Below are 25,315 nucleotides of genomic sequence, written 5' to 3' on the forward strand. Positions count from 1 at the left end.
TTCGGCACTGGTGAGGCCACACCGTGAATACCATGTAAAGTTTTGGGCCCTTTGTCATAAGAAGAACATTGAAATACTAGAGAGGGTGCAGAGGAGGGAACGTAGCTGGTGAGGGGCTGGAGCACCAGTGTGATGGGAGCAGCTGAGGGACCTGGGGGTTCAGCTGGAGAACAGGAGCTGAGGGGAGACCTTCTGATCTCTGAACTGCCTGAAAGAAGCTTGGAGCCAGGGGGGTCGGGCTCTGCTCCCCAGGAACAAGCAACAGGAGCAGAGGAAATGGCCTCAAGTTGCACCAGGGGAGGTTGAGGTTGGATCTGGGGAACAATTTCTTCCCCAAAGGGCTGTGGGGCATTGGAACAGGCTGCCCAGGGCAGTGCTGGAGTCACCATCCCTGGAGGGGTTTAAAGGCATCTAGACGAGGTTCTTAGGAACATGGTCTAGTGCTAGAGTTGGGTTAGGTTATGGTTGGACTCAATGATCCTGAGAGTCTCTTCCAACTGACATGATTCTGTGAATCTAAATCCATGTTCCCCCAAGCTGAATTTGAAGTGAAGAGTTATGCCAATCACCGCTCCTCCTAATTAACAGAGTAAAAAATCCCACACAAACAGAGGTGGAGAGTGTGAGCAAACTGTTCTCAGATCAGATGGGATCTGGGACTGTTGGCTCTGAGATGTATTTTCCAGTGATCAACTCCATGTAAACATTTATCTGTGAAACAGATAGTGGCCGATATCCCTTGGCACTCTAACAGTGGCTTCCACAAATCCTGTTGTATTTTACATTGTCACCCTGCCAGCAAACCAAACACACATACATTAATAGCTCAAGCCTTTTCATTCAGAAAGGGCTGCCTTATCCTTGCCAGCGTGTAACTATAGTTGTGCCACAACCCATTAAAAACTAATTTAAACAGAGGCCTTCCAGACCACTGATAATGTAAGGATGCCGCCATGTACATATTTGAAATAAGCACTTATGTTTAAACTCACATATTAATTTTGCCTTTGGCATTATTTCTTTTATCTGATGTCCACACCTAAGCTGATTGTTCTAAATGCTATTTTGTAGTATTTAATTAAGGCATGTTCAACAGTTAAAGAAACAATGCGGTCATTAACATAACAATTATTAAAAACAGTTTCTGTTAATCAGGTTCATAATGGGAACACAGTTGCAACTTTACATATGGAGTAACCATTGCTCCTAAACTTCTAAGTACAGGAAGGTAATCAGGCCAGTAGTACAGCTGGCTCCAAATGACGTGTCTGCTGTGATCAGTATTTTTCACTATACCCATCCTATAACCTATAAAGAAAATTGCTTTCCAACTATAATGACCTAAGCATTCTTCTGAAATATCAACCTCTATTCTTAGTCCTCCCTCATGTCATTAATTTTATCACTAAAATTCTCCAGTTCTTGTGTAGTGTGCCAGTCAGTCCCATTCATCAATGATTTGGACGAGGGAATAGAGTGCACTGTCAGCAAGTTTGCTGATGACACCAAGCTGGGAGGAGTGGTTGACACTGGAAGCTGTGCTGCCATCAGAGACCTGAACAGGCTGGAGAGTTGGGCAGGGAAAAATTTAATGAAATATAACAAGGGCAAGTGTAGAGTCTTGAATCTGGGTAGGTACAAGCCCAGGTTCCAGTCTAAGTTGGGGAATGAACTATTAGAGAGCAGCATAGGGCAAAGGGACCTGGGGGTCCTGGTGGACAGCAGGATGAGCATGAGCCAGCACTGGGCCCTTGTGGCCAGGAAGGCCAATGGCATCCTGGGGTGGATTAGAAGGGGGGTGGTTGGTAGGTCAGAGAGGTTCTCCTTCCCCTCTGCTCTGCCCTGGGGAGACCACATCTGGAATATTGTGTCCAGTTGTGGCCCCTCAGTTCCAGCAGGACAGGGAACTGCTGGAGAGAGTCCAGCGCAGGGCAACAAAGATGCTGAAGGGAGTGGAGCATCTCCCGTGTGAGGAAAGGCTGAGGGAGCTGGGGCTCTGGAGCTGGACAAGAGGAGACTGAGGGGTGACCTCATTAATGTTTACAGATATCTAAAGGGTGAGTGTCAGGAGGACGGAGCCAGGCTCTTCTCGGGAAGGGAGGGCAGAAACGTACATATGCAGAGACTTTTGGGCCTTGGCTGCTTCTTCCTTTGAACTGTATCGGACCACAGCATTCCCTTGCGTCAGGTTCAAGTGGAATGTTATCAGAGGGCCATGTTGCAAACACAGTGTCCGCAGTGTGGAACCATCAATCTGGTGAGAGGGAAGAGGGGAAAGGTTATCTGTATTTGTGTGATTTCACTTTAAATGCCTGTTAACTAAACAAGTTTTAAAAGCTAAAGGACAAGTACAGGTGAAAGAAAAAAAAAGTCCTTCTTCCATAGGAAGAATTTAATTATAAACTTATCAAAAGTCCAGAAGTAAGTGAAAGAAAAAACACAGCTCATAAATATAACTAAATTTTCCCCAAAATTAATTTGGATGTTTATATTCAAAGCTTTGTGGCCTATGTTCTTCCTTGTGAGTGGCACTACAAGAAGGACTAGAGGATTTGAAAGACATAGGAGAAGAATTTAAAAAACCCCAAACACATAGGAAAAGGAGATTTTACATCTCTGTATCTGCTTTAAAACATCATTCACTTCCAAACTTCCACATATACGAATGGTGCACACTGAATGAGTAATTACAGTATTAAATGTTCATACTTGACAGCACTTTGAAAACTTCAAAAATTCTCTGTAGAAGACAGACGCTTGTAATAAATGCAGAATAATTCTTTTCCCACCAATTGAACCAAATGACCAAGGTTGATAAACGTTCTTCTTATTGTCTCTTCAATGTGCCAGGTCTGTTTTCAGAACTAGTTATGTACAATTGGATTTACCTGGGGTGTGAGGTTTCGAAGAACCAGCCAGCTGCTTGTTCTCCCTGAGCTGTCAGTACTCCATGCAGAACCTACAACACAAATTCCACAACAAAACATTTTATCATGATGTCGAGAGCATATTACAAGCAGAAAACTTATGTGGAATCACCACATACTAGCAAGCGTTATTGCTAATGAAAATCCTACAGCAGTTTCCTCACACCTTCATTCATTGTCTTCTTCACAAGGAAAGGTTGCTGAATGCAAAGCTGCTTTTGTTACATTCAAAACATCTGTGGCATTATTCACATTCCCACAATAACTATTAGAAAACGAGGGGATGCAGGTATGACACTGCAACAAACTGCACTTTCAGGTTACGTTAGAATTAATCCAGCAGACACATTTTAAAAGCAATTTAGACATGCAAGCTCAGACTGCTGCTTGCTATTAAAGATTTTTACAGCACTGCAGCATTCTGCTATCTTGCCAATGATAAATTAATGTATGTGACTTATTCAAAACACGTATTTCTGCACTAACAATGTTCTGATTAAAGAGACAAGGCCATAACTAACAAAACCTGCTTTGCCAACTCCAGCCTGATGTTTTACAATGAGAAACTGTACAAGCTTGATATTTATAAGTGGCATTTGAGAAACCACAGTACTTCTGTTGTGACACGCATGACCGCATGCAGGCTCCAGAGAGAATCCTGGCACCAGCAATGTCTGCCCACCAGGTGGGGTTTCGGTGAAGAAAACAGATCCAAAATAAATGGCAAGAAGAGGGAAGATCATTTCATTCTCAACTCAGTGAAAGCAGATTAATGAAACAGCCAGCTTTATAAAACAGGTGTAATACTCTGAAGCTGTCAATACTTCACAAAGATGATAGATATATTTCTATAGCCAGACAAATGTTCTCTCACATTTGTACTTAAGCAAAACCACGACATTTAAAAGAAGAGCCTGCATGAAAAAATTAAGACATTTCCTGAGGCTCCTGCAATGCCATCAGGTCCTTTACATCCATGCTCCAAAAATATGTTTCATATTAAATTCCATGGGCTGATTCATTCATCTTGAAGCCTTGTAGGCAATCATAGATCATAACCACAAAAAAAGAAACATATTTAAAAGGTATTTTTAGAAATTAAGGAAATGGGAAAAAAATCCTGTTTGGAGTTATGTGATTTGCCAATTCCTACAATTACTAATAGAATCATAGAATCATTTTACTTGGAAAAGACCTTTAAGATCACTGAGTCCAACCATTAACCCAACACTGCCAAGTCCACCACTAACCATGTCCCTGAGAGCCTCATGTCCGTCTGTCCAAACCCTCCAGGGATGGTGACTCCAGCACTGCCCTGGGCAGCCTGTTCCAATGCCCCACAGCCCTTTGGGGAAGAAACTGTTCCCCAGATCCAACCTCACCCTCCCCTGGTACAACCTGAGGTCATTTCCTCTCATCCTGTCACTTGTTACCTGGGAAGAGAGACCAACCGGCCCTTGCTACAAACACCTAAAAGACGACAGCTTCATTTACAACATATCCTACCTAAAATAAACAGACATGAGCTTCATCCCCAAACCAGACACACTCTGTTTGTATTAAACCTCTAGTTTCTGGAGCCCAATACACAGCTGTGAGGTACCTCATTATTGTAACACAGAATAAAAACAAATAATTCTAAAAAGAAGGGACTGGGGTGGTATAAACCACAGAAGCCTGGAGTACCGGAGGAGTAGGAGCTGGTCCAGCCCAGGGGACTGGCACCCCACGTGGATGATGGCTTGGTGTTGGTTAAGCCTGGCGGTGGTCTCGTCGGAGCAGTAGTGTTTCTGGGTACCTTCCATAGTTCGTGGGACAGAGAGGCTTGTGTGTGAGAGATCGGGCCAGAGGACCACGTAGACTTGATGTCTGACAATTTTCCTGCAACAGAAAAATATATATTTGTGTAGTTTTAGTTAGCAACAACTGTTAAAAAGAGTAGGATAGGTAATCATCAAGCTTCAGCACTGACTATATTCTTCCAGCTTTTCAGGAGAGGAAAGAACAGCATTCCGTACCATCCAGTGGTATAAATTCTATAGCCTTTGCACCTCCTAACACTTGAACGTTTGCTAACACATTTATGTTTTCAAAGAACTTTATATTTAATGAATCTCACAACACCCACTACATATACAGCTCCCTTGTTGAAATCTAGTTTCCTTTCTTGTAAAAGACAGTATATATGAAAAGACCAGAAAATGGACTTCAGTATTTGAAATCTAATTTCATCAAAATGATAACAAACCACTTCAAGATTGTCTCTCTCCGAGTTTTAGAACTCAGAGCAGTTCAGCCTGTGATGTAGGACATGACACATGCACATGACCACAGATTAGATGTTGCTATGTCACTACTTCTCATGGGGTTAACACAAAGATTAGATCATACCGCAAAAAAATAAAAAGCAAATAAAGCAGAAACGCATGGCAGATAAAAGAAAAGCAAGCCATTCCTTTCTTTTCCTTTCATTGGAGCAAAACGTTTCAAACAAACCCTTTTTGTTCTGCATTCTGCAATAGGACCTGGAGGCTGCAGCTTCATTTATTCAAAGGAGTGGAGGATTTTCACCAATCAGATATGAAAATGCTAATATAATCCATACAACAGCCCCGACAAATTTTTATAATGTGTTAATTTGGATATTTAGGTAGTCAATTCACAAGCAAAACTTCCATGATTTGCAAAGAGAGATACTTCAGAATGTATAGCTCATTAAAAAAAACCGGGGTAATTCACATATTATATAGACCATCTACAGGCTCAGACATATTATAGAGGAGCACCAGGCTTTGGATTTACTATTAAAAGACATTTAAGAGCCCCAAAGGTGACCCCTCCAGAGCCATGCAGAGTACCTCCTTGAGGTACTACTATTTTCCTGAGCTGAAGATGGTTCACTTTTAACAGTGAGTTTTGTACCAAAAATTTCACATCAGCTCTTACTGGAAGAGTGGGGGTGTTTCTACTGAGGTCCTAAGACAATAGAATATTCCTGATGAAGTTGCAATGGAAATGGTCATCAGGAGATCTCGATGCCAATACAGAGTGACAGTATGTGGCACCACGTGGAATAAATACATTTTTCCTTAGCACAATTCCAGGCATACCATCCAACGCTCAGCACTGAAGAGCTGCCAGCAGAGCTGCCTACCCAGCACAGGGCTGAAAAACGTGCTTCTGTCTGTAGTAGCACTACTGTAATAACTGGGAAAGCGCTTTCTAGGGCCTTTTCTCAGAATGCAGAAGGATGTGAAAGTAGAAAGGCCATTTTTCATACCTGCAATGCTAGGTGCGGATGCAATGCTGCTGAAAGAGCTACTGTAGCCGGAGGCACTAAGCGGCCAGGCACTCGATGAAGGCAGCGTGGCATTCTGAGATGATGTTGGGGATGACCCTGCAGAACCAGCAGAGAAGCAACTAAGAAAGATGGGCATAATGATGTTTGGTGTGACATAAGCAAATCTATTAACGTGCAAATATAAACCATGCAAGGCATTTCCCTTAATCAGCCTGGTTTCTGAAGTCTAGGAATGACATGTTATAGAAAGCATGATAAAGTGAAGCAGAAGTCTTTAGTAGAAAAGCAAGCTGGCACAGCAGCAAATGTGCTAGCGCCTGTGCAGAAGATAAATTCTTAATTTCCTTTAAGCTACATGACTTTCAAAACACCAAAGTGTTTTGTCTCAAGGAACAGGCTTGATTTATACAAGTGCTCTGCCAGCTGATTTAAGCAATGGCAACTCTAGATGAGCATAGATGCATGTGTGATAAACTAACCTCTTACCATGGGTGATTTGTCCTAAATTACTCAAGCTAAGCACTTCTCCTACATCCTAATGCTCACAAACATCTTCAGATTTTTGCAGACTTTCAGTAAAGCAAGAACACATTTTCGCAATCGCTTCTCAAACTGATAACATTAAATGAAATAGCCTGAAGCCATCTTGGTACATCATTTACAATAGCAGGAGCTATCTAAACATACACACAATTTCCTTACTGGTAGCAAATACAGAAACTGATATAACACAAAGTATCTTCATTATAAAGACCAGAAGAGCTGGCAGTATTCTCTCTAGCCACCAACACAATTAGGCGTGTATCCCAAGTGACTTAGCATTCCTGACATACATAGATGAACTGTGACGCTGAAACACCTTTAACTGACTAATAAAAACAGGTGAGTTCTTTGGAAAAGAGCACTGTACTGAGGCAGAAGGGAGGAAGTAGAAAGACAATCCCAACCCTTATGGCTCAGTAAAAAACACAGGCCACATTTTCAACTGGAATAGCAACCAACTGAACTTTCCCTTTACTCTCTGTGCTCCACAGGACACACCACTAGAGACATCAGTTGTAAGCAAAATAATGATTTATCAATGTCTTCTCTGGAAATAATCTATTCCCAGGTAGCAGTGAGGGAATTATATCAGATTCAAAGGCCCATATGCCCATAGAGCTGAACCTCTTCTTTATTCCATGTGGCTAAGACTTTCAGCTCATAGTAGCTGACCCTGCAAAGTTTATTTAGCAAACAGTGTAAACCAAAAATCAGCCCAAAACCTCAGGTTTTGTCTAAGTGTCCAGTGCAAGGACACAGGCCAGCCCTCTAAATGGAGCTCAGCTCTGTTGACAGGATCCGTGCACTTCCATGTGCACTATTCAAAGAGAGTCTCTTCCTGGCAGCATGTCATGAAAGCCCCAGTCTCAACGGGAGGGGTACTGGCAATAACGGGTAATTTCACCTAGGGGCAAACACCTAGGTTGTATGAGATGTGAATGTAATTTGTGTGTTTACCTCCACTCTTGAGAAGATAGCGATTAACATCCTGTATCGTGGTGTTTATGGTAGGCCCAGTTGGAACACTTCCAGGAGTAACATCGGGGTCATTTTCAGGATCAATATTCTGCAGTCCTTTCCATGGCACTCCTGGATGAAACTCTGTTTCAAAGATAATAAAAAGAAGACTATATAAAGTCGGAATTCTCCAAAGTTCCTGCGTATCAGAAGGCATGAGTATTCAATAAACAGAACCAGCAATACATTTTAAGGACAGCAGTCAAACACAAATGCTTTGTATTTTGTTACCTGGTGGCCAGTTTATGCTGGAGCCATTGGAAATTTTATCACTATCGGTTTTGGCACGTGACCAGCTGTGAGGAACAGCTACGGGTGGACTGGCAGGCGATTCACTGTTTTGAATCAGATCGTACCGGCCGTAAGAGTCATCAATGGAGGACTTCCCCGGAGGACCAATACTTAAACCTCCAGGTATAGCACCTGCAATGAATGAAATAGAAAGGCTTTGTTTAGGAGTGGGACTAAATTGGGGTATTTTCTTTCTGTATTACAAAGATAAAAATAAAATCAAAATATAAACACAGCAAGCAAGGCTTGACACCCTCTGAAGCCTTACTAGGAATTACAGCTGTGAGATAAACCACTGGTACAATCTAGACACTCAAGTTAAAGAAATTTGGACTACATCACTGCCAAAAAGAGACTAAGTAATTCAAATAATTACACTGATGGTAAATAGGAATTTACTGAGACAGTACACTAAACAATATCACTGAAAGCAAGCTCCCTCCTCATCCTTCTCTTGGTATTCATTGCTAACAGGATGGATGATTTGAAACAGCCTTTCTCACATCCCTACAAACTATCAAACAAGAATTTGGCATAAGCACCACAGCTACTTGCAGAATGAAAAACTACTGTAAAAAAAAAACAATTAACACCACTCACAATAAAGTCCAGGATACAATGAAGTTAACAGAGCACCATGTTCTAACAGAATAAACTTGGTACAGAAAATAAAGGAATAAATGAGTCAGGATACTGGAGGCGTTTAGGGATAAAGGTGTTCAAACAGATCACAGAATCACAGAATCGACTGGGTTGGAAAAGACCTCAGAGATCAAGTCCAACCTTTGGTCCAACTCCAGTCCATTTACTAGATCATGGCACTAAGTGCCATGTCCAATCTCAGTTGAAAAACCTCCAGGGCCGGTGAGTCCAGCACCTCCCTGGGCAGCCATTCTTCTGCTAGCTCCCTCATCACCCTAGGATGGATCCCGTCTGGTCCCATAGACTTGTGAGGATCCAGATGGCTCAGTAAGTCACCAGCTATTTCCTCCTGGAATACAAGGGGGCTATTTGGCTTCCTACCTCTGCCAACCACCTCCAGAGGCCAGTTGTCCTGAGGGCCACCTGTCTTACTGGTAAAAACTGAGGCAAAGTAGGTATTAAGTACCTCAGCTTTCTCCTCATCTTTGTTAACTATATTTCCCTCAAAGTCCAACAGAGAATGGAGGTTTTCCTTGCTCCTCCTTTTGTTATTAACATATTTGAAGAAGGACTTTTTATTATCCCTAACAGAAGTGGCCAAATTAACTTCAAATTGCACTTCAGTTCCCCTGATTTTTTTTCTGCATGATCTAGCTATTTTCAGAAATTCTTCATAAGTAGCCAGCCCTTCTTTCCACAGTCGGTAAACTCTCTTTTTATTTCTGATTTCCCTCAGAATCTCCCTGTTTAGCCAAGCTGGTTGTCTTCCTTAGATCAGCAGTTACTTCTGGAAAAATATGAAGCTTCTGCTCCTAACTCCCAGGGCGGTAACTATGCAATCCATCCTGCCTTTGTACAGCACTGGCTACGAAAGATTGATGATACTGGAAACATTGTGGGAGAAAGCCAATGTAAAGCTTTTTTGGATTGAAGGTATGCAGACCTGGAGTAAAGGGAAACTTGTGGGACTTGTTTTGCCAATGCCAAAGGCTTGTTATACTTGAACTCCATGTTCTGAGCAACAAAATTCAGCAAATTAAAAAAAACATTCCTACATAGCATGTAGGGAGTGACAGCAGCAAGAGCTTCAATGCATTGCTGGATGTGACTGCAGAAACCATCTTAAAAATATCAGTCTCAAAGAGTGCTCCATATCAACCATTTATGAGCGCTAAATGAAAATAGTAACATGAGAAAAAAAATTATAAGTGCGATATGACTCAAGTCTCAAACAGCCAGATGGACACAGAGATTAGAAGTGACCTACCGTGCTTGCTGGAGTTCTGGTCAAGCGAAGAAGCAGCACTAGACAGATTATCCATTGAGTTGGGGTGTGTCCACTGAGGAAGGCGAGACTGGGACTGAGAAGTGTCCTTCACTGACAAACCACCAGTAATGTCCATGTTATTTACATTCATGTTCGGGTTCAGTCCAGCTAAAGGGAAACAGGTCATTAGATATCCACAATACACCGGAGGATTAAAAGAGGTGTTCAAAAATCCAGCTAAAGAAATTATTAAACATTGATTTTCAGACATTGGCATGTACCTGTAGTTATTTACTACACACATTTTTAACCTGCTGTCAAGAACTTTTGCTTTTATGGGAACAGCAATATAGCTTCCATGAATTCAGAAAATGTTAAAACTTTGCTAAAAGAAAAAAAAAGAAAGAAGATGTGGGGATAATATTTTAAAGCTGTCGGTATCACTACTCGCAGTCTCTTCCCTTGTCTCAGAATCTGGAAGAATGTGCTAGAACTACATTTAAACCAGTGAAGAATTTGGAGCACTCCACTACTAAGCCAAAATATTCCTAATGTCTCACCAGCACACCCCCATGACGTCTGCCATTTTATTTTGCTAACAACATTGTAAAAATCCCAAACAAAGAAACTAATTAAAAGGTCAGACAAACAACAGCTATTTATCACAGCAGGTATTGTACTATTTGGGCATGTATTTCGTATACACAGAACAAAATCACTCGGAATGTATTTAGGGAATAATTTTGACATGTTTCTGTGGCACGAATCTGGGTCCTTTTGGATATATAATCCTGAATGTTCGCAGATCACAGGAAGCTGAGATACGATAAGAACCTCTTAGGCTTAGGCCTTTAATTCATAAATTCTTCTGCCTTCTGACGCTTCCTGCTGTATAACAGCTCACCATAGCAGTCAAAATTACCTTCTTAACTGCTGCATGGTAGATAAAGCTTGGCAATTCTATTGTACACAGCATAAAGAGAGTCACAAAGAGATTAAATTAATTCCTTTATGTCATAAATGAAGTCTGTAGCATATATAAAACAAACACAGAAAATCGGTCTGAAAGGTTCTTCTGTTAACACTGTCTCACAGCCAAATACATTATTTTGAAATAAATCCTATCTGGCAGAGTTGTGTCTAACCTGCCACCAAATGGCTGGTGAAGAAGATTTCAGAAACTTCCCAGGTAATTTATTCCAGTACCTTACTTTGCTTAAAGCAAATAAGTGATCCTTAATGTTTAACTGGATCTCCTTTTATGCAACAGAAATTTATTACCTCTTGCATTAGCCACATGCAAGAAAACATCTTCAAAGTGATCTTTTACATTTTTGAAGATTTCTGCATGTCTCTTAACTCCTCTCTTTAGACTAAAGCAAGCAGAGGATTTCATTTTCTCCTTAGCAGTTTCATTTTCGAAACATCTAATCATCTGCACAACACTCACTGCACTCCTTTAAACTTATCTATATCTTTCTTGAAAGACATTGATTAACACTGATGCTTTACCAGTGCTGATGAGAGTGGAAAACTAACTAGTCACTTTGCCTGACTTCAATATAACATTTGTGTATTTTACAAAGTGACGCTGTTAATTTATATGTAGTTCACAGATAGCAACATACATTGATAGTTAATTAAGCAAATCTTGTTGTGATACTTGTAGGCAGAGCTAAGCGTGAGCAAACATAGCCCACCTGAACAGCTATCAGATAAGCATGTAATAACATGATTGTGTTTTGGCATTTCAACATTATTTAATAAACATATCTTCTGTGTTTATGTATTTGATACATTGTGAAGCAAAACACTTAGATGCTGAATTAATGAAATATACTCCCTCTACCTTTTGCATATGGAACAGCTTTAATGCAGGGCACTCACCAAGAGGGTAAGGAGCAAAGGTGTTCGGTGAAGACTGTTGCTCTTTGGTCTGCAGGTCAGGAAGGCCGGGAGCCTGGGGATGGGGTGAAAAGCTATCCATGGCTGATTTGCCTGCAGAGGGGTGCAAAGATAGATGTGGAGGGGGAGGCTGCTGCTTCATAAGCAGGGCCTGGGCCAGCTGGCGCTGGTGCTGCTGGATCTGCTGCTGCATGTTATTGATTGTACGTGCAACCTGGTGAGAAAAAGAATCAATAAATGCTCGACTGAACAAAAAGGCACCAGGTTTCTTGTGTCTTTCTCTACAGTGAAATAACTCAATAGACCTGTTTACAAATAAAAACGGACTGAACAAAAGGCTGAAGAGCTTTCCTCCTACTGAAACAGCTTTATTACTCTAGCACTCTCTCTTTTCAATATTCAAGTCATGTGCTGTGTAATTGTTTCTAGGGATGCTCTGGCTGCTTTGGTATAACGTAGTACCATTGCTTTAAGCTATTGAAACCAAATTCTAATGGCAGGGAAACCTACTTGCTGCTCCTGTTGTCTCATGGGTCCGGAAACATTACGCTGAGCCTGTAACATCTGCTGCTGGATTTGTAAACGTTGGTACGCCTGTGAGAGAGAGAGCAGAGGTCAGAGGTCCTGACAGATACAACAAGCCCTTGCTTGAACTGCTCCAGAACATTATAAAATAGAAAAGGCAAACACTGGAGTTTTCTGAAAACAGTCAATGAGGCAAAAGTAACAATCTTGCTATGAATACATTGTAAAATACATTTAAGTCCAGTGTAAAACCAAACATGTCAATAAAAAACCTGATGAGTAAGTTTGTGACCAATGAGTATTCTTTAAAGATAGGAACCTATTTTTTTTTCCAAAAATATACAATGTTATTCATACCAGTACAAAGAGAACTGACATTTTAGTTCCACTGATCAGCTATAAAGGATAATTATTCCACAAATGACTATTTATAAAGACTGAGGCAAAACCCATTTTTTTGGTTCTTTGAAAAGAAACTGACATCTGATTGTTTTAAAGCTCCATCACGTCCATTTAAAAATGTAGTTAGCCATTCTCCTTTTTTATCTTCATGCCTTCAGTTCTGCTTTAGAGCTTATTTGCACTGTCTTTTAACTTACCAGCTGCAGCTGATAGAGCTGGTTCAACATCGTCATATGCTGAGGATTATTAATTGGCGAGGTTAACTGTGCAGGGCTGAGACCAATGTTTTTTGCTGCAAACTGCAAAAGCTGTGCTTGAACCTAAGAAAGAACAGTGTATTAAACATTGTACATTTACTTTTAACACTGGCAACTGTGTAAGCCGTTAATAAGAGTCACAAGACATCGGCTGGAAAATATGACTATTACCAGAAGTAGTACCACAAGCCACCAAAAAAATTTACAAGAGACTCTAATAGAAATCTTAATAACCATACTCAAACGTCCATTTATAGAAAAAGGGCTGAGAACTAACTGCTCAGCTCTCTAGAAACACTACTTTTTGTAAAAAAGAAGCAAGACAATGTGCCCACACAGATGATGTACAGAGTGTACACACTAGAACTTCTTACCCATGTAATGTGCTTGCTGGCTAGGAAATAAATCAGCACAGACACAGGCAGGCAAGAGCTGCAAAGTCTCAGGGGCACGACAGAATGCATGTGGAGAGGAGAGGGAATGTGGAAGAGTTCCAGGTAAGGGAAAACTCGAGAATGGAAGTGCTGTCTAACCTGAGGGGATAGAAACTGAGGCACTTGAGCACGAAGACTAGGCTGGGATGAATTAAGAGGTTGCACTGGCGGTTGCTGCGGCTGTTGCATGGTCCTGGCTTGTGCTGCTCCGCTATTGCCAAACATACCCAGATTGCCACTCGGTATCTACAGCAGGGCAAGACAGACATCGGCACTTAAAGACATCATTCAGCATATAAACTGGAAGCTACTTAGCTGTGCAGTCTTTATCTTCAGTGATTATGACAAGAATGGATAAAGAAACCAGTACATAGAGATTGTATTGACAATCAGGTTTAGAATCAGGGATGGCAAAGACTGGCGTGTACCCAACCTCCCAAACCTCCAAAACTTTGTATAGATGCTTGAACAAAAGGCAGCTGGAGGTGAAGATCACTTTTATAAGGATGCAAAACCCTAGAGGGTCACAAGATGAACAATGAGAAGCACTCGCCAAAAATGGCTGTATGGCTGTATTTGCGTAGCAAGGGACAGGAGAATGGCGGCATTAGACTCACGGCATTCCAATCCTTAAATTAGCTACGCAGTTTTGATATTTAGTCATTTCATAAAGCTACCAATAATGGACATGCTATCAGTGCCGTCACTGCTTCTGAAAGATATGCTTAACGGGCTATAAGTGCTGGACAAGTAATGCCTTTAGAAAACTAGCTTTAAAATAATATATGTAAGAAAAGCCACCGTAGAATGATATATAGAGTTTTTCTGCATTGTTATTTCTTATCTTTGCTGGAACTTCCAATTTATATGGCAAAAATAATCTTTTCATTATTAACAGAAGTTTATGAACTCAGTCTTGTGGTTGTTTACAAATCTTCCTCTCCATCTCCTTTGCCCTTCTTTCCCTTTCAGCATGTTCTACCCAAGGGCCAAAACATCACGCTTGCCACAATGCTCCATCTGACCAGAGGTGCTAGAAGCACAGTTTCTTTCTTACCACCTGTCAAAGCTATGAGCTGGCTTGACACTTAGAGCAGGAATAAAAAAGCCCCCATCACTTCTGACCCATCTTATCACTGAGTAATTATGCCAGCCAGGAAAGACGAATTAGAGCAACGTCTCTGCCTTAGAGTCGGTGACAATGAGCAATGCCTCAAAAAAGAGAAACCTCACATCAATCAAGGCAGAGCTATACCAGTGTTGAGTGGTATAAATCCATAACACTGCAGCCTCTTCTCAATGTATGTGTGCAATTAGCGGGCTAATTACAACTAAGCAGTTGTTTCATGTCCTACAATGTGAAATGTTAACACAGCAGGTAGTTTCTCCACTGATATTTCATGTGAACAAAGATGCTGCACACCCTTTCAGTTTAAACCACCATTTTCTCCTGGAAAGTGAGGAGTCCAAGAGAGCTGAAATTCAACTTGGGCTCTCCCCCAACAGCCTTACCTGTCTAGAAGAATTCAAGTTTTGCATGCCCAGCCCTGAGGCAATCCCGCCCAGGGTCTGATTAGGGAGTGCACTGTTTGAAAGGGGGAGCTTCAGGCTTGGTGAAGGCAAAAATGGTGAAGTAGTGGGCTCTTCCACTAGGCCGCCATCCTGATTGGAGAAAGAAAGGGTGAGCTGTGTGCGGGGCCCAGGAGCAGACAGTGCACAAAACAGTGTCCCATGGCAATACAAAAGGGCATGGATGAATACAAATATTTAAAAAAAAAAAAAAAAAAAGCATGAATAACAGGGAATGAAAAGTATGGAGTGAAGGGAGAAGAAAGAGAGAAATAGGATTAAGGTATTGTTTTTCTTTGTTACACTTAATCCACAAATGTACAATGCCCCCCCGCCACCTCTCCAGAAGGAACCCATTGCAGAGCTATCATGCAGCCACCTCCTCCTCCCCTCTGAGGTTTTCCCCTCTCTCCTCCACCAGATTGAAAGGTGGAAAGGGAAGAGACCCAACACATTTCAGGGAAGACTTGGGTCAACGTGGTAAATCCTCAGCAGTGGAGCACAGGCTCTGCCACACCGCTTTTGCTAACCCAGAACCTGGGAAAGGCCAGATCAGCTGATTTGATAGCAGTCCCCATTTGGTTCCACATCATAGCTCTGCTCTTAAAAAAGCACTTTTGTATTAATCCCCTTTCCTAACTGAGACATAGGACTCTCTTTTAATATTCACATAGCACTGAGTTATTATTATCCACTATGAAGCATTAAACCCTAACGCATCCAACAAACGCAAATATCCTTAAAAAAAATACTGATGTCTGTGTAGCCTTCCTAGGAAAGTGATTAAGTCACCGTCTGAATGTCCCCCAGGAGGAGGCAGATTTTAGCAAGACATAAGGAGCCCCCTCTGATAACCGAGCTGTAAGGAACCATGGTTGAACATGGGCACGATGCACAGAAGGCAGACCCCGTGGGGGACAAACAGCAAGTCAGAAAAGAAAATAAATCATATAATCCCCAATCAAACAGGTAGATATCTAGCTAGTATTACAGTGGGGTACCAAGTTCTATCTCAAACTGTGCTTTGATGTCTGGGAAGCCTGCGGCAAGCGTGATCAAATAACACTGTGTACAAAGTAGAGCTCCAAAAACAGGCAGAGTGAAAAATCTTTAATTTGCAATGTGCTGGACTGGTGTTTTTCAGGCAATATATTCATTGCAAAGAATGGCTTCTAAATAGGTGAGGAGCTACGTTATTTCAACCCATAAATTCAATGCCCCAGAAGATTGTGAGAGACTGAGAAACCTCCTTTGCTAAAAAAGCAGCCCAGTCCGCTAACCAGATACCCAAACAAATGACTTAATGCAGCAAGCACACTCAGTAAATTTCATGTTCTAAATTAATCCTGAAAAACGCATTTTCAACAGCTCTCCTTTGATGCAAAGAAAAAGTTTCTTTACTACCAGGCAAAGTGACACTTGACATGCTATCTGCCTATCCTGAGGGGAACACTGACATTTTCTAATGATATCCCCAAGGCCTTTCAGCTCAAGATATTTTACATTCTACTGGACATCAGTCACACTCCACAAACAACTGCAGCTTGCATGACAGTAACAGGTTCAAAGATTTCTCCTTAGATCACAGACATATGTTCACAATTCTACCCTTCCCCCTTTAAAGTGAAAATAATTTCAAGCTTGGTGTGTGCTCTCTCCTTCAGATGCCATTGTTTCCTGCGTGAACAGACCTATTGACCATGAAAGACCAATGCAATCCCACCCTGCCCCCAAAATGTATTCAATGATTGTCTCGTTGACATGACTTTTTTCACGTTTTGGAAACAGGCAGTGCCAGGATGGCAGAGGACAAGCCACACTGGAGACTCAGGAAGCTAATTTCCAGCCCCAGTGGACTCCTCCTCAAGGCCACTTGCACAAGTGTGCTCCTTGGCCAAACTGCACATGTCTTTTGGAGCAAGTTTATAACACATTGTTCACATTCATTTCGTTCCATTGTTTTTAAAATCTGAACTTACGTTGTCAACTGTGCTGCACAAACCCATGCTCTGTAAGGGGAATTGAAATCAATTCATTTAACATAAAGCATTTTAGTCGGTCAATGTAAAGTGCTCAGCAGTCATTCTAACCTAAACTAGGTGATACCTTTACTGCCCACAGGGGTTTGTGACCCATTATTTTTCAGGCTCCTTTATGCAATAATTGCTTCCTGAAGAATAATATTCTCTACCTAATCTTTTCTCTTCAGTGATACTTTTACAAATTTATGGTACATTTCTTCCTCAGGCTAATCAATTAAACAAATCCCCTACATCTGAATCATCAAAATCACGCTCAATCCAGACTGCATTCAACTTTTTTGGAACTTCACACAAATGTAAAATCCTACTGGTGGCAGCATTTCCTTCTACACTTATCCAACAGAAAGTACCACACTGGAGATCCACAATACATTACTTTAGGACTTTGGGAGGTCTCTCGCAATAGTCTCATGTACCAAATACCACAGAATGCAAGCATTACTCAAAGATGTTTTGGCCCAGTGATACAGATCACTTAGCAGAGGATTCCTGGACACTTGAGCAGTTGCCTGCCAACAAATGCCACTTCATGAATCAAAATGTCCAAACAGACAGATACAAGACTGATGAATTCGCCAGAGGTCTTTACACAAAGTCAGTTACAGAAGTAGTTGGTAGAAAATACGTATTAATAGCTTCTTAAAACAGAAAAAAACCTTTTCCAAAACAGGAAGCTAAGGTAATAAAATCTCATCTCTGAATAAGTTGTCTTCAAACCTGACAGGAGTCAGGTACGGCTTGCAGGAAATGCAAGACTCAAAGAAGTACTTTTAATTTTGAAAAAATGGGAATATGAAAAAGGTTTCAAAATTTGGAAGTTAAAGAAACAAATCACTGGATCACAGAAAAGAGAGATGGAGGAAAGAAGAATTTAAAAATCAAACTTAAAATTCTAGTGATCACCATCTAACTGCAAAGCCTACAAAAGTGTCTCTGCGTAATGGTAAAATATCCCACTTGCTATCCCAAAGACAAAATCAGTCACACTCACTGGGATCAAGAATGGGAAGGACAAGATTGAAAAAATTCCAACAAACAGTTTGTTTGAATTACAAACATGGAAGAAAGTCAGAATGTTTTTGGAAGAACATGAATGCAGCCAACAGGCATCAAGACCTGTACACCTGGATTTCTCAACAGCAGAGAAGAGCAGCTGACCAGTAAATAAGTCGGCAGTGAAAAGGAGACTTAATTTCTAGGGTGAGAATTTCACAGTCTCCTCTGTGCTCAAGAATTTGGGAGAAAGCTTGGAAGCAACATCAGAGCAAAGGACGACAGAACTCTGCTGGCACTATGGGAGAAAGCATGAAAAAACAAAGCTAGAGGAGAGCAGAAGGGAAAATGAGTCTGTCGTGGAACTAAGAGCAGCTTCACAGAAGGAAAGCTCAAGCTAACGCCAAAGCAGACTGATGTTATTCCTCTGCAGAGCTGACCTTTTGGTCACATAGATCTAATACAGAGGTCCAGAGTTCAGCACTTGCAATCTGTGCTAAAAAATTAAGTGATGTTTCTGTAGGGTTCAAGATTTTCAGTTACTGAGTGGTCAGTGCAGATCAACAAGCCACCGCATTTTTCTTCTGAGCTTAGAAGAACACGCGGTAGGTGAGATGAAATACACACCAAACCTGAGACACTACTCAGGGGTGGTACACAAACCAAATCCCTGCACTTTGAAGCAATCTGGGCTTATTTGTGGTGCTTCCAGAAAAATCTTAGATGCTTTTTACAAATTTGATGGCTCCAGAAGACATGAGGTAACGTATTCAAACAAACCTGGTACTCAAGGTAGAGCATGCTCGCCACCACATATAAGATAAAGCAGTTGAGAACATGTAGCAGGGTACTGCTAGCCTAGATATTTATTTTCTCAAAGCCACTGGATTTTCTCCCTTCCCCTTTTATGGTGCTACAAAACAAGATAATACACTGAAAAAAATAATAAAACAAAGCACTGAGTGCCAAAGATTGCCTCAGTGTGACACACACAGAGTATCTGCAGCAAACGTTGAAGAATGAGTGAAAGCAAATATTCAAAGGTGATGTTCAGCTGCACAGACCACCACCAATCCAGAAAGAATAGGGAGTTCAATGGATCGAGGAGCAAATGTCAGAGCTGGAAATTCTCTCTCCTCAAATGCATAAGGTTAAAAAACCAAAAAAATTAAGTTGGGCTTTACCTGTCAAAGAAAATGCAGGAGAAAAATAATGGAGACTCAATTCAAATGAGCTGAGAGAATCAGCTGAGAAAGAGTGGTAGCAACAAGCACACTAACCCAGCTTACAATTTCACGAGGAGGAACCTCACATAACTTACTGAAGGCTCAGCAAAGCCAGCAAAAGGATAATAACTTAATAAGACCTAAGTAAAATAAGGAGCATTGGCTGGAGTGCTTTGTGCAGCTGTGAGAGAGCTTGTCTGCTGCCCAAGGACGAGCTGAGCTGGAAGTGAGGCAGCTCCAGGCTCATGCTCTGAAATAGCACCTCAAAGGGCAATTTTGGAGAAGAGGAATTGCTCTAGTAGCATGAGCTGTAAATCTGGAAAGAATTTCTTTGGAAAAAAGATATCTATTCTTAGAGTAGGAACTATATTTGTTTAATTCAATTAGCAAGTTGCTCAACACTCTGATAGCTAACAAATATAGTTGGGGATTATTTCCTTTGTTATAGTAAAGTCACTGTGACAGATTACACCCAGACTGACAGATTTTACTAGCTGTATGAATATTAATGATTTTAGTACTCCCTTCTCAATAGTTGTGTTTAACATATGTTTCCATAATTGTGCATTATGCTGCACATAATGCATTTCTCTCTCTGGCAATAATTTTACTGCTCAAGATCTCAGTTCCTGAGATCAGCTGATCGGAGGCAGCTCGGCGAGTCCCGATAAAGTGAAATCTTCGAGGTACAGAGAAGCCTTTTTTTGGGTTTTCTTTTCTCTCAATCAGGCACTTTTGTTCTCGAAACCCAAACCCCATGGCTATTCAGGTTTCTGGCTGCAGGGAGTGCCAGAGCCTGCTGCTGCCGGATGACGATGGCCAGCATCCCACCTGCGTGAGGCGTGAGCAGGTGCAAGATCTGCTCTACATGGTTGCAAAGCTTGAGATTGAGACACTGAGGACTATCAGGGAGTGTGAAAAGGAAATTGACTGGTGGAATAACGCCCTGGCGTGCCACTTAGAGAGGCTCCAGGGGGATACCTGTGTCTAGTGGAGTGCCTCAAGGGTCAGTGCTGGGGCCTATACTATTCAATATATTCATCAATGATTTGGATGAGGGAATAGAGTGTACTGGAACACAAGAGGTTCCACTTAAATTTGAGAAAAAACTTCTTCTCAGTAAGGCTGACAGACACTGGCCCAGGCTGCCCAGGGAGGCTGTGGAGTCTCCTACTCTGGAAACATTCAAAACCCGCCTGGACACCTTCCTGTGTAACCTCATCTGGGTGTTCCTGCTCCGGCAGGGGGATTGGACTGGATGAGCTTTTGAGGTCCCTTCCAATCCCTGACATTCTGTGATTCTGTGATACCGTTACCCTAGAAGAGTAAAGGTGAACTGGCACATATTCATTGATTTTGTGACCTTCATCAGGAGAGAGATCTTTTAATTAACATCTTCATTAAAGTTTGCCATAAACGAATAGATTTGACATATTTAGGAAGGAATGTGTTACATGGCAGGAAGAGAAGAAGAAGGGAAGAAGAGCCAGGTTGAGCCTTACGTTGTAGGAAATACACACAATTTAGTCTGGTTTAGGGAACAACGTAATGGACACCACGTCACTCCAGTGTAAGTAGGGAGCCCAGAAAGAACAAATGTTATTAATGCCCCAAAAGCAGAAAAGCAGTTTTCTAATATATAATCTTTGGAGGAAACTGCCACGAAACTAGATTGCACAGCACTGTGGCAGCATCTGAACTATCACAAAAACTTTTGGTATGTAAGTACCCTCTAAAATTTTGTATAGATGCCAATTTTTCCTTATTAATATAAATATTCCATTATTATGTAAGATCCACTTGTGTTTAATCAGATTAACTTGTTTACAGTTTGCATCATATCGGCAAACTGTTTAGACTGTGATGACAGCAGAAATAGTAATAGTTGTCATTAAAAGGGCAGCATTTATCAGATGTCCCAGCATAAGGCCACACTAATTTTCTTAGCGCAGCACCTGGGAACCTGTCACAACACAAACCATAACTTTACGGACAACGCTATAGTTAAGACTATAAGAAAACACAGGGTGGAGGACTGGAAAGATAATAATTATTCAGGGTTGGTAAAGTTGTGTTTGTGTAAATACAGTTTGCGTTAACAAGACTACATGTCATTGCTGTCTCACATCATGTAAACAGCTTATGTAAAATGAATTGGTTTCAGCACAGTTTATGGAAAGTATTGATTTCTGCATTCAGAAAACACCACCGCCCATGTTTATGAACATTTCATATAACTTGTGAAATAAAGAATGGCACCAACAACCATTCTCTCCTTACTAGTAATTGTCAGGGAGATTCTGAGGTGATTTGGTGGGTCTCTTTGTAGGACATTGTGACAGGTTGTAAATCTCATTTCCTACTAAAGATCTGGCTGCTGTTTTTCCTACATTCTCTACTTTAGGCACTTTGAATCTCTGACACAACAAACTTCTGGAGTGTTCTCCTCTGTCATTAAATGGTGCTGGAAAACTGGTCATACGTGATCACAGAAATGGAGGCTCATCAGAGAGGCTGTTTATGACTCTGCGTGTCTGCTCCTTGACTTAAAAAAATACCCCAGCTCCTCATTCCTATTCAAGTACTGAACTATAAGGAGCTCAAAACTAACGATGGGAATTAGGTGCCTAATTCTTGAAGATTTTGGCCTTGGTCCGGCCTGATCGTTAATTTAGGCAACGGTCACTGACTCTCTGGACTTTTACAGAGGGAAAGGCCCCCCAAGCTCTGTTTCTTTGTTTTTCCCATTTCTAGTTCCATTGCGTTACTAATTCCCCAGTAGGTTTTCTTTTCAGGTATAACACTGGGGAGGACCATTACTTATTTTCATGGGGGAATCAAATCACTGGACTTTTTCACAAGGACTAAATCCCCAAAAGATTAAACAAGCAAAGAAAAAGAATAAAGCAATATGTAACTATGCATCACATTTCTCTCTAGAGTTTCTAAACAGACAGTGGATAGCACCAATATTTCTACACCATGTACAGTTTTGACTTGCAAGTGATACTCGTATTTCTGAACTTACCTTGTCAAGGAAGGTGGGGCGGTCCATGGAAGACTCTTTGGAGATTGGTGGTGGGCGGCAGCCAAGGGGTTTGGTGACCATTCCATTATAGTCGGTCACTCCCATTCCACGCTTGTCCATTTCCACCTTCTTTTCCAGCAGAGCACCTTCACAGAAAGGGGAAACGTATTGAAAAAGGTAATGCAAAGACAGTGAATTTGCCAACAGTAGCTCACAGAATTATGTCTTGCTTACAAAAGCAGAAGAATAAACAATATCCAATTGAACTGGACAAGATCAAACTCCCAGAATTATGAATGGTTCCTGTGTTGCTTCTAAGAAAAGCTTAATCATACAGATACTTACTCATGGCCTGATCGAGATTCATATTGTTGCTCTTCAAGGCCTCTTCCGCTGGCTCTCTCTGTCAAAAATATGCATTATGTTAAGAGAATAAGTAATCATGCTTACATGATTCCAAAGCAAATTCAGAAAACAGATAAGTCTCTTAAATACTGGATTTAGTATTTACTCAGTAGCACAAATAACATCCACACATTTTTTTTCTCCCTTTACCAACACCCACAACAATTAAATTCATTTCAGTTTGTCAAGTAAGTACCAGTTCTACAAGGCCAAATTATATTCTTCTATTTAAATCTCTTCTTGTTTTTATGGACAACTCATCTCACTATTGATAAACCAAAAAAAAAAACCGAAAAACCAACCAGCCCACCAAAAAAACAAAACTCCAAACCGGCAGCTATAGCCTAATTTCACCTGTTTAATACGGAAAGGGGTACAAAAATGTCATCAAGCAAAGTATATCATCAAGTAATGTCAGCAGGAGACTGAAGATCATTTTGCAGCTACAGTCCAAAACACTGAAAGAACTAGAAGCTACAAGAGCCAAGCCACAGGTGTGTGAGCTGTGGACGCTACTCACAGGGAAGCCCATGTCTGTGAGCTGTTTTATCAGACGGTTCATGATCCAGGCCTCATCTTGCTTGCTAGATGTCTTCATGCCCTTAGTAAATAAATGGGAGATTCCATTAATGGTCTGGTACCAAAATTCATACTAGTTAGATGTACATAAAATATATGGTTAAGGTTTTTTATTAATAACACATGCTACCGGAAGATGTATTAGTACATTAATTTAGAAAGAATTGAAGAACCCTCCGACCAACGTAATTATGATTCTGTTCCCCCACAAAGTGTACAAATTTTATCTCAGCTGTATAGGTGTTCAGTGTACTATTTAGTATTTGATTTGCTGACCACTGAATTAAAGCCACCTTTGAATTTACGTATTTCATTTTAATCCTTGGCAGGAAAGCATAATGAGATAAAAATTTCTGAAATAGTAAAACACTTCCTGAAAAACATTCCCAAAACCAAGTTTGTAACCTTGAATTTAAGAACGTTACTCAGTGTATTTTCTTAAAAACAAACAAGAGCGTCTAGATAAACACCTTTAAAAGATCTCTGTGCAGCTTTTCTATCACAAAATCCTTAAGAAGTCTCTTCCTTTCAGTTCTCCAGAAAGTACCAAGGGACAAGCGTGGATTTGTTTTGGGCTGCGGACAGTACAAGAAACAACCATACTTGATCAAATCACTGGCCTAACTGTTGGCTATTGGAATAATAAACAAACTAGCTAAATGCATTCCCAATTCCTTTAAGTTACAGCCTGGCCTCGTCCTGAAATAAAAGACTGTGCAATGGAAAACTTCCCAACACAATTGTCTATGTTCACGGTTGAGTGCAGCATTAATACAAGTTTGCTATGTTCTCATACCAGTAAACACCTTACAATTATCTATTTGTTCCTCACAAATAGGAAACAGATACTTTTTGTTGAACCACTTCATCGCAAACTGTTTGCTTTTCTAGCACCACGGAAAGGGTCTGAAAGCCACCTTAACACCTTTTCTGTTTCCATGAATACATTATCATTTCTTTAGAATACATGGAAGCTTATAAAACTTAGAGAAAACAAAAGCAGTAACAACAAAACTCCCAAAGCATCTGATATGCTTAAAGTCAAAGATCTCCCACTTTCCCCCGTGAGCAGGTCGGCTGTGCTTGAGCCACTGTAGTGGCAAGCTGGGTTTGCATTCAGGTGTCAGAGCTCTCATTTAAGAGCTCGGGTGTACACAACAGACAATCTGCGACAACTTACTCTAGAAATGTTATACTAATTCCACTCTTTTCTAGAGAATGCCTTTCTTTTTGTCTTACCTTTTGAAGTCCTTTCTTCGGGGCGTTCCCCCAGGAATTACAGGAGGAGCTGCTCTCTTGTGAAGCAGTATTATTCCACATATCTCCTTCTTCATCTTCCCACTGACTAGTACTGAGATTCACTTCATCCCCACCACTGCCCCAGCCTTCTTGCATAGATTTTGAAGCTGGAGGGAAAAGAAAGAGGGAGAAGAAAAACCAGATTCAATTTCCTGCAAATTTTGCAGAAATATCCTTCTATGCAATATCCAGTATAACATTTGAGTATTTTCAAGAGATACAGAGGTTCATCAAGCAGCTTAACTGGCTTTAAATGATAAGGACAACTTCTTTGAAGCTAACAAAAAAGTACTATAAATACTTTATAGCAGAATAAATCCACCAACAGCAAGTCTGGCTTTTTCCTCAACAAGTAAGATCTGTGGTCATGGTCATTTTGGTCTCCTAGGAACAAGGAACCAAAAGTATGACCACGCACTTGTTAAGTGTTATTTTTGCTTTCAATTTTTCCTGCCATATTCTCTGATGAACAAAACCAAATTTCAAGGTCATGAATGGTCAGAAACTCATTCCCACCTCAGGAGAATGAGATCTGAGCTGCAGGGAACTCTTTACATCCAGTGAACAGGCTGTGTTCCCTCATTCCATTTTATTCTGTTTACTCTGTTTAAAGCTGGGATTACTCATGTTAAGGCCTCTAACTCCTCTTTTTAGGTTTTTCTG

The 25,315-nt window shown here is 41.0% G+C and overlaps 1 protein-coding gene across 15 annotated transcripts in view; it reads right to left on the reverse strand.

Moving 5' to 3' along the window:
- Positions 1–25,315, reverse strand: part of TNRC6C (trinucleotide repeat containing adaptor 6C) — a 309,563-nt gene that overhangs the window by 2,012 nt on the left and 282,236 nt on the right. For 5 of the 15 annotated variants that reach the window (XM_065034685.1, XM_065034694.1, XM_065034683.1 and 2 more), the window contains 17 exons: positions 24,593–24,759; positions 23,824–23,928; positions 23,295–23,375; positions 22,715–22,772; positions 22,370–22,515; positions 15,024–15,197; positions 13,611–13,757; positions 13,018–13,140; positions 12,404–12,487; positions 11,876–12,107; positions 9,989–10,156; positions 8,020–8,211; positions 7,729–7,872; positions 6,208–6,324; positions 4,614–4,808; positions 2,889–2,959; positions 2,115–2,254 (listed from right to left, as the gene is read on the reverse strand). In XM_065034685.1, coding sequence (XP_064890757.1) covers positions 2,115–2,254; positions 2,889–2,959; positions 4,614–4,808; positions 6,208–6,324; positions 7,729–7,872; positions 8,020–8,211; positions 9,989–10,156; positions 11,876–12,107; positions 12,404–12,487; positions 13,018–13,140; positions 13,611–13,757; positions 15,024–15,197; positions 22,370–22,515; positions 22,715–22,772; positions 23,295–23,375; positions 23,824–23,928; positions 24,593–24,759 — 2,344 coding nt within the window. The remainder of the gene's footprint in view (positions 1–2,114; positions 2,255–2,888; positions 2,960–4,613; positions 4,809–6,207; positions 6,325–7,728; positions 7,873–8,019; positions 8,212–9,988; positions 10,157–11,875; positions 12,108–12,403; positions 12,488–13,017; positions 13,141–13,610; positions 13,758–15,023; positions 15,198–22,369; positions 22,516–22,714; positions 22,773–23,294; positions 23,376–23,823; positions 23,929–24,592; positions 24,760–25,315) is intronic. The other 10 variants (XM_021288598.2, XM_065034688.1, XM_065034690.1 and 7 more) reach the window with 8 other exon arrangements.

This window comes from Columba livia, chromosome 18, assembly GCF_036013475.1.
Source record: "Columba livia isolate bColLiv1 breed racing homer chromosome 18, bColLiv1.pat.W.v2, whole genome shotgun sequence".
Taxonomy (NCBI): Eukaryota; Metazoa; Chordata; class Aves; order Columbiformes; family Columbidae; genus Columba; species Columba livia.